Source organism: Lichenostomus cassidix, chromosome 1 (genome assembly GCF_008360975.1).
Source record: "Lichenostomus cassidix isolate B80296 chromosome 1, HeHo_3.0, whole genome shotgun sequence".
Classification (NCBI taxonomy): domain Eukaryota; kingdom Metazoa; phylum Chordata; class Aves; order Passeriformes; family Meliphagidae; genus Lichenostomus; species Lichenostomus cassidix.
The window spans coordinates 14,403,290-14,413,501 of record NC_139479.1 but is presented as its reverse complement, the minus strand read 5'-3'; the positions used below and the strand labels follow the sequence as shown (position 1 = coordinate 14,413,501).

General features: G+C 41.0%; 1 protein-coding gene across 1 annotated transcript; it reads right to left on the bottom strand.

The window, feature by feature from the left end:
• Positions 1-476: 476 nt before the first annotated feature.
• Positions 477-9,304, bottom strand: EIF1AX (eukaryotic translation initiation factor 1A X-linked). Its single transcript, XM_085050915.1, has 7 exons — positions 9,140-9,304; positions 8,197-8,280; positions 6,327-6,430; positions 4,927-4,977; positions 3,657-3,738; positions 3,458-3,549; positions 477-1,823 (listed from the first exon to the last, which is right to left on the bottom strand). Exons 1-7 carry the CDS (start codon positions 9,153-9,155, stop codon positions 1,818-1,820), a joined length of 435 nt encoding a protein of 144 aa, XP_084907041.1. The 5' UTR covers positions 9,156-9,304; the 3' UTR covers positions 477-1,817.
• Positions 9,305-10,212: the final 908 nt, after the last annotated feature.

Below are 10,212 nucleotides of genomic sequence, written 5' to 3'. Positions count from 1 at the left end.
GTACAACTGAAAGAATAGACACCTTCTGCACTTGCATGTCAAGAACTTGGAGAGCTTTTGAACCATTTTCAGAGCTGCTCATAGCCTGCTGAATATGATGAGGAAATCAATGAGCTTGGGAGTGGTTTATAAGCCTTTTTCTGAAACATTACACCATTGATACTCCTCCACAATTGAACCTTACAGGCATACAAAGACAGTAAATTGATACTCTGAAGATCAGTGGAGTACTGGTAGTATCTTTCCCTCAATATTTAGCCAGTTTTTACAACAAATAGTTAAAATCCACAAAATATTTGGCAAAATTACTTAATACTAAGAAAATATTATTCCTAGAACAGGGTACCTGATCAATGCAAGGAAAATAGATGCTATAATGAAAGTAAAAAGTAAAAGGAAAGACATTTTTACAAAAGCTCTGGATGTTTAAATCTCCTAAAAAAAAAAAAAAAGTAAAGCAAAGAGGCCACTCCGTATTTAAAGCCATTTTGTTTTTATCTATTGGGGTAGTCACTTTACATCATACCAAAAAGACTGTATAAGGAATACAAGTGTCAAGAATCAGATCTTTATGGCACAAAAGGAATTTTTCAATTAACCTGCTTTCAGAGTTGTTAAATACATTATTGAAGACAAAGACACTAAGGCTACCACAAAATAATATTTCCATGATGATGTTAGTCTTTATTCAGTTTCTCAACTGACTCCTCCAGTCTGAAGGTGGACAAGAATCTTTCCAGTACTTTGTTTCATTGATTTATTCTGGATGAAAAGATTCTTTCTACTTTTAACACAAATTTATTTTCTTATTTATATTGTTACTCAAAGTTCACATAAGCTTTTATGTTGCACCTTACAATGTATGGAATTTCAGATGAAAATAAAACTCTACTCTTAACATAACCTTTTATATAATGTAAAAATATTCTACATGTTTAACATATCAAGAATGTTAAGCATTTACTTTGGGGAAAACCTATTTTATGCATTTTTCAGTACAAACCCAACTGTGAAGGTTTTGCATTGGTGTCTCCCTGTTCAGCCGGGTGCCACCCAGTGTTCATCGTCTGCAACTACAGCTCGGCCACTGCACCAACCACAGTTTCCAAAAACTGCAAATTTGAGATGCTGCTCACTTTTTATATTTGCGCCTCTCCTACCCCTCCCTCCACTGTGGAAAATTTACATATTTGAAATAATGAGTGTTTTTAATTATCAAAATCAGTATAAAAATAGCAGCATGCTACTAGACATGAAAAGCAGATTGATCATGCATTGTGAGTTTAAATGCAGATTTCTGCCTTCCTCTTATATTATCAAAATCTTTTTTAAAGTTAACATCAAGGCAAGGGGTATAAGGACAGACACTGCATAGTATGATTTGATACTAATATGAACTGGGTTATTTGCCTTTAATCAAAATCCATGATAATTACAGGGTAAACAATTTTTATTTCAAAATACAAGTTTAACTGGAATTGTAGTGATGAAAGCAGAAGAGGGAAAAATGCAGTCTTTTACAGCCCATGTCACTGTATCTCACATCCAGAGATAAAAGCTCTAATTGGTGAAGAGACAAAGTATTTGTGGCATGTCATTGAACCTTTGTGATAATCCAGCATTATCCATTTCTAAAGAAATATAAATACTTTAAAACAAACATTGAAAATAAATCCTTTTGATGTAACAAACTACACTCTTTACCGAGAATTTTCAGTCTTCTTAAAAGTAAGGGACTTCACCCAAAAAATAATCGAAGTATCAATGTAGAACAATCCTTGGAGGAAAAAAGTCGGAATGTAAACCTCTGCTCCAAATTAGATCTGAAAAGCAAAAACACCACACCATGTATTTCATCCAAGTGCATTTTTCATCAAGCAATGTTTTTTAAAGTTACATTTACAGTTCGACAGGAAACTTCCTGAACTTTTGGTACAGTCCTGGTTTTGCCTCAGCTCAGACCCTGTTTTCTTAACACATGAACAATTACTCTCTGCTTGTGTCCCACCAGCCCTGTGACAATACTATGGCCATGCAGGTGAGCAATTCTGCACAACCACAGTATCTGCAATACAATTATACATCAGTAGCACAGATCTAAATTAGCCCGTGATTCTCAAAAATGAAAATAAAACCAAGTTTGAGAGTAATTTCCTTACGTAGCCACTTCCTAATCATTCTTCTGATATAAAAAACAAAGAAAAGGCTCCACCAAATTTTTCCCATGAACAATGACCTTGGAAGCTGCACTGCATTCCAGGTAAGTGAGTGTGATCCGCAGAGAGGTTACTCCCATTTTTTCTCTATGTCTTTTACTTTCTTACAGCATGATATTAATATTTTATTGAAGAGCTGACAAAAGCTTAAAAACAGTCATAGCTGCTCACTTAACCCCACACACAGATCCATTTAGTTTGCAAATTTGTCCTACAGCTACTTATCTCTTTGATGTCTTATGATAGCTTCATTATTAAAAGCATGCAGTACTAGAAGCTTTTCTAGCTTCAATGAGCTAAATCTTCAGTAAGCTCAACCACTGACAGGCCCAAAATGCAATTTTTAAAAGTCTGAAGAAAAATTTCTCAACATTTTGATATTTTAAAAATATTTGATCTACTGAATTGTACATTGAGAACCTAAAAAAAGTCAGAATAATGTAAGCATTTTAAAAGAATTAGTCATCAACTCAGAGAGAGAGGACTAAAAAGATGAAGAATTAAAACATAATAGTACACTTAGAACAGTCTATCCAATTAAGTTAACTCACTGGCTCAGTAAGTTACTACTTATCCTCTCAGCCAGCTGACCCTGCACACATTCATCTCTCAGCTGTAAATTAAAGTGCAACTGCACAGCAGATTCTACTTCTGCAATTTATTATAAAATTTGAGTTGTAAACAATTTTACTACTATAATTTCACAGTGTGCATGACCAGTCACTAGAGTTTAGTGTTAAGCAGTAACACCAGTGATTGTGACAGTCTGTAAACTCAAGATTATGGCTAACTTTAGAAAAACTACTAAGATGCAGCTTTTCGTAATTTTTATGTAAGTGAAAATGGAGACTTAAAACCTCTGTTTTTTTTTTTTTAACCAAATTCCTCAATTATTTCTGCAGTTCTGATTAGACAGTGAGGCTGTTAAACCTACAGAGGAACTGGAGGGGTCAAATGACTGATTGTCTCTTAGGCACCTTCAGAGTGCTCTCCACGGGTGTTTTAGCAGCCTGAGACCAAGTGTGCTATGTGCTTAGAGGTCAGCTCAGGTATGACTGTGGGACAGGGGACAGGACAGAAAGCTGGCACATACACACACCACACCACTTCCCAAGGCAGTCCCTGAGGAGGGAAGCTATCCTGAACACCAACGTGTTCCTTGCTGTAGAACTAAGAACGAAAGCTTATTGCTAAAGATGACAGCTTCAAGTACGTGATAAGAACACACATTTATTACTTACATCGTCAATATCTTCATCATCATCTCCAATATCATCAAACTGGATTTCATCATCATCTCCAGGACCAAATGTGTCTGTTTCATTGATTTTAGCTATGAAGGAATTTAGAGAAGTTAAGGAGTGCACTCACATCGTGTCAAGACAGACTGAGTATTCTTGTCCAATATGAACTTCCAATTTGAAGTGAAAAGATCCTTACCATGTTCTGGAAGCTCTCCATATGCTTTCAGGCTTCTGGCTTCATCTGCATTGTATTTTAGAATAACATCAGCCTTGTTATCCTAAATAAGAATTTATCAGAATCTATTAGTCATCTATGAAGGAAAAATAAAACTATTAACCTCAGCAGACTGTATTTTTACATCTGTATTATTCACAGAGGATTAACACCTACAGTATTTATAGAAGAACACCTTGCCCTTCCTTTCCCTCCAGTTCTTTTAAATGTGAAGTAAACACATTGGAATATTTTAATTTCTTCTGGGTGACAACCTAATTATCTCCAATTACAAGTAATTTATAGAATCACAGAATGGTTTGGATTGGAAGGGACCTTAAAGATGATCTAGTTCCAACCCCCTGCCATGGGCAGGGACACCTTCCGCCAGACCAGGTGCTCAATGCCCCTCCAATCTGGCCTTGAACACTGCCAGGGATGAGGCATCCATGTCTTCTCTGGGAAACAAGACAATGAGTATTTGAGACAATTCAGAAATTTTGAGAATTCAACAAATTGAGAAGTTCAGTTTCATGCCTTTGAAATTAACCTTTCTTCAGAGAACACACATTGTGAGGTGTTTGGTGGTCAATCAGAAAGTGTCAAAAATCTAAAAATCCTAGTTTTAAGTACTTTAATATATACAGTTAGTGACAGTATCTTAAATGTTTTACAACTCTAATGGACATTTCAGAAACAGAATCTATCTTCAACAACTGATGACACAACACTAATATTCATGAAAGGCATTCACCAAATGAAAGCTTGGCCACTGACTGTTTATATTACGCAAAGTTATGCTACTCTGTTTTTGGAAATTTAAGTACAAACTAATTACTGGTTAATTTGCCTCTTACAGTAAAAGCATAAACATCAAGGATCCAAAATTCTGATTACCAAAATTTCTAATTATCACAATAAAATGTTTGGTACTTGACTCCATCTCCCTTTACACCACAGGATCCAAGCATCAAACAGCTACATCTGGAGAAAGAAAGGTCAAGCGTGATGACAATAAGCACCTTCACTCATAAAGTCCCAGGGTGCAATTTAGAAGAACAAGCCAAACCAGAATTTTTCTACTCATTACAGTCTTCCTGTATTACAAGGAAACTAAAAATCATGATTTAGCATAACTAAATACCAATGCAAAGTTAGACAGGAATTTCCTCATAATACCTGCTGCAATTTCACAGTAAATAAACTACTTGTAAGATACTCCTTATAGTGGCATATTATACTGAATTTTTACCTGGTAGTCTCTTAAGCCAATCAATATAATATCAGATGTATTTATCCAGACCTGAAGGAGAAAAACATATGTTACAGAAATTCAACTTCTGTTGTAGAAGACAAAAACCAAACAGCACATTTAGATTTATGGAGAGACAGGAAATATTTCACTACAGCCACCACCTTAATTTTCTAAACAGTAAGCTGGAAATATCCAACTTAATATTTTAACAGCAAATTCAAGGTCACAAATACTCATAGTTACATTATTTTTACATGTTATGGAGCTATTACGGGACAAATCAAACTTCTTTGAAGAGCTTCTAGCCAACAGGGTGGTTATTAAGCCTTAACTTCTGAGAAAACAGAAATAATGCATCAAGGCAGCACTTGTGAACTCTGTGAACTGGGCTTCTCAAGGGCACAAATGAAAGAAAAACCTGATGAAGGGGGTGATGGACACAAACAGAGAAGAGCACAAGAAACTGAATGGAGCTGTTTCTAGAAACTATGTTAATTAACCAGAAATCTGCAGAACGAGACATGCTTTTAAATGTATAAGGTAGTTTTATTCGACATCAGGGTTTCTTTTTTTTTTTTTGGAGACTGAACTAATTTCAGTTGAAATTTCCTTTCTTTTAGACATGAGGATGCTTTCTGTAGCAATAAATTAATTCTGCAGCACTTAGTGTTTATTTACATACATTCTCCACTACCTTCAACAGTTTCTTGCAGGCAGCTATAGCACTGGTTACACTGATCTCAAGATACCTGCATTCACTGTTCTCCAAAGAATGGAACAATCTAGAATGAAGACAGTGAATGTCTGTTTTCAGTGGGAACAGACTGTCTGAGGGACCTCTTCCTTGCCATACACCAGCAGAGGACAGGTGTAACACCTGACAAGGGCCAGAGGGGTCACCATCTGAAGATGGCAAAGTTAAGAATGCAAATACATACACCTGACATCCCTGAAGGTACAAATTTTTGCAGATCAGCTTTCAACAGAAATATTTTGGGAACTGATGAAGTGGACAATGAAATGATGGCATTGGAGTGCATTTTCTAAATAGTCACTAAGTTCCCCATCTGTAATTAGGGAGATTTTTATTACTTTAAACACATATAAATTTCTAGAATATGCAAAGCTAGTATTTCATAAACAGCCAAAAAACCTTCGCCTGAAATGTACACACTGAAAGGCAGTCCTTCAACTGTGAGCTTCACCCAAAAGCCAAAGACTGCCTATTCTTGTGCCAGCAATAGGAACAGAACAGACTAGCTTACCATAAAAAAAAAAGTTTAAGATATTAAGTGCAGTAGAAACATTAATTTTTGTAACAAGCTACAGACGTAAATTTTTACAATTACATATAATGCATAATATCACTGTTTTCTATTGCAATGTTTCAGAATTACCTTTTTTCTTAGCTTCCCTCTAATATGACATAACCTCTTCACACCATCAAAACATAATGCCTCCAGTCTTCCATTGCCTAACATCTTGATCACCTGGGCATATTCTGAAAGAGATGGTAACATACGGAAACACAAAATCATTTGGGTTGGATAAGATCTTTATGATCAAAAAGTCCAACCATTAACCCAGCACTGTTAAGTTCACCACTAAATCATGTCACAAGCGCCGGCAGAGCAAAACTTCTGAACAAATCCAGCTTCAAGACACAACCAGTAACTTTTCCACAGTAACCCAAATTTGCTGTAACATTTTATCAAACATGAACTGCTGAGAAGAGTTTTGAGCACCCACACAGGCTGCTGAATGTATCACAGTTTTGTATCACTGTTGATGTTAACATTTTCAAATACTGCTCCTTCTTGGTTGCATCCACCCTTTTGCTCCCTCTGAAATGCTTACTACAGAGAATTTTCAGAGCTACTGAGTCACACTGAGAGTTTGAAAGTTTATGACTGCATCACAGCTCCTGTCCTAAAGGACAACATCTCAATGCTGTCACTGAGGGAGGAGAAGGCTGCACATCCTGTATAACCACCCAGACCCTGAGTCCCTCCTGCACAGGCTCTGTGGAGAACACCCCACTGTCCTTGAAAGCACATGACCTGTTGTTACAGACACTGTGTGAAAGGCAACCACCAGACTTCTGCTGAAATCCATGAAGTGCCTCTCCCACACCTACCCTCAATCTCTTCACCTTGTATTTCATCTTCTCCCTCACCAAGTTCCAGAAATCACTACTGGAGAACTTCACACACATTATTAAAGTTTGCAGTATAATGTATTACCATTTAATTAAAAAGAATAAAGCTTGTAGTGACTAAAACATTATTACTACAAATTTTGTAAGAATTTTAACATTAACTGACCATAAAGGCAAAAATAAAGAGCTGTATTTTAGCATTCTAGAATGTTTCCTTAGCACAAGTTAGATAGTCCAGTGAATCACATGAGACTGTTTATAACTGAGAATAATGTTTCATTAAGAATATTTTGCTTGGGAGATAAAAAAGATTTTAAACTTCAGATGTGCATAAAAATAAACTCCTTTTGTGCTTACAACCAACACAGAATACCAGAAATTAGTTCAGTGGGACTTATTTTACAGTGATTCAGTCAATACCTTTCCCATATTTCTAAAAAACCAACTGATTAACTGGTCACTAGGAAAGCAATAGCATTATGTGAGCAACCACCAGAGAGTGACACACAAGACAGGAGGAGCTGAAAGGGAGGTGAACTCACTGATGGGAATCCCAGTCATCATCCCTGGCTGAACACTCTTGTGCCTTACTCCACCTGACGATGTCCCACCTACTGCTCCTGTTTTAATAACTGTTAGATTTCCAGCCCAGGAGTCAACTGAGACAGACCATCAGAGGACAGAACAGTGAGATGGCCTGCTCTGCCAGCCAGTGACTCTGGGGAGCTCAGCGAAGGATCTGAGAGATGTTAGAGTCAGTATAAAACAGAAAGTGGAACTCTGCATCCCAGGGACAATTACTGGCAAGACTGAACCACATCCACTAAGCCAGCTGCCCACAGACCTTCACACAAAGCTATCACAGGGTTTCTAGGCAATGTTTACGTGCTGTTTTACACAGATTATTGCAGTAAGGTCAAGGAGAGGGAAACTTCATTCTAAAGTGGTGAAGCTATTGAAAATGTCCCATTTCCTACTGCCTTTCTCCTACACTCAATATATCATTTGGAATTCAAATACAACCCCATTAAGAATACCCTTCTCCCTTCTGTCACTTATAGTACATGATGGAAAACACTGACATTGCCCTACTGTGGTTAAAAACTCACCTTGCCCATCTTCTTTGAACACCAGTTCTCTCTTTTCTGATTCATTCTCATTCTTACCTCGTCGCCTGTTTTTACCTCCTTTGCCTAAATTAAAAGGAGAAAGAAAAGGCATGTGTTACTGTCTCTAAATACAGTGACTGAAAAAAATCTGACATATGGAGATTTTTATGCTTGTTCTCTATACAGCTGTTTTAAGTAGCCTACCCAGATCTTGAGTTTTTTGCTTCCTTTTAAATCTAAATATTCAGCTGAGTAGTGACAAAGTAATTAAACATTAAGAGTCTCCACTGTTTAAGATGTCCTGGCTGCTGTGGCTGCAGTGTTCAACAGGGATTTTCACAAGATGGCCATTTTCAGTTTCTGTGATCCCTGTTGCCAAACACCTCATAAACAAGGGTGGGATAACCATTGGGCACGTAATTATCAAGCAGCAGATGAATAACTTCGGTTACTGTGGTGCTGAAATTCCCGAAATACTCAAGGGGAAGCTTATGCTCCGAGTGAAGCTGCCCTTTTTAAAAGGCACACACGTGGCAACAAGATTAGATGCTCTTCACCAAGAGCTAAGAGCAGCTCCTACTTGCCTCGCTGTTCAGATCTGCTGCTCCCTTCCCCTCACGGTTTCTGCGTTTCTTTTCCGGGGCGAGGAAGGAGGGAAGCAGCAGCAGCAGCAGCGAGGGCACGGAGGGGCAAGGCCGCCTCTCGGCAGGGCCGCTCCTGACAAGCGAGCCCCGGAAGGGCCTCCCGCTCCCGGCCGGGCCCCAGCGGCCTCCGAGCAGGGGGAAGCGGCCCGGGGAGCCGCGGGGGCGGCGGGAAGGCCCCTCTCCCCTCCGGCTGCGGCTGCGGCGGCGCCCACGTGAGGGGCCCCGGGCCTGCCCTGCGCGACCGCGCCCGGACCCGACCTCGCCGCCGCGGGCCCGGCGAAGGAAGAATGAAGCCTCACCTTTATTCTTGGGCATGGCGCCGGGCGCTCCGCCGCGGAGGGGCTGCGGGAGGGCTGCGGGAGGGGCTCCGGGCGGGGGCGGCGGTTCGGGCTCGGCGGCGGCTCCGGGCGGGACCAGCGGCGGGGCCGGGGCTGCGCGGGCTCGTGCGCTGCGCTCCGGCCGCTGCGCCCGCTCGCCCACAGCGCCCCCGCGCGGCCCGGCGGACTGTGGCACCCGCCGCGCAGGACACGCCCCGGGCCCGCTCCGCTGCGGCCGCCGCGCTCCCTGCGACCTGCTCCCTCATCGCTGCTCCCTGATCCGTGCTCCCTGCTCCCTGATCCGTGTTCCCTGCTCCCCCGGCCGGCTTCGGCCTCGGGAACCGCCCCGCCTGGGCCCTGCGGGGCGTTCGTGTGCTGGAGCTCAAGGAAAAGGGTGAGGAGGAGCGGGCAGTGCGCACCAGCCAGCCCCGGGACAGAGCAGCACAGCGGTAACTTACAGTGCCTGCGGGGAACTTACAGCAGAGATGGGGCAAGACTGTTTACAGGAGCACGTAGGGACAGGACAAGGGGGAATAGGTTGGAATGGAAATAGAGTAGGTTTAGATGAGACATTACGAAGAAACAGTTCAGTGTGAGGGTGGGGAGGCACTGCGCAGGTTTCGCAGAGAAGCTGTGGATGCTCCATCCCCAGAGTGCTCGAGGCAAGGCTGGATGAGGCTCCGAGCAGCCTGGGCTAGTGGGAGGTGTCCTGCCCACGGCAGGGGATCTGCAACGAGGTGATGTGCAAGCTTCTTCCAAGCTTGGAATATTCCAACCCAAAGTATTTCATGATTCTGTAAGTCGGAGGATATGAAGGTGAGGAAGGCTGACAGCAAGAACGGTGGTGTATTAGCCCTGCTTTCTGCCTTTGCAGAGTCTCTTGAGGCTTACAAATTATCCAGTTTACTTGTAAAGAAATTTAAAGACGTTTTTAGACAGGCATGATAAAGCCTTGTGAGAGCAAAGGGCCATAGCAATGCAACACCTGTGATCTCAGGTGTGAATTTCACTGAGGAAAGCACACTACCCTCGCCCCATGGCCATTACCAAACCTC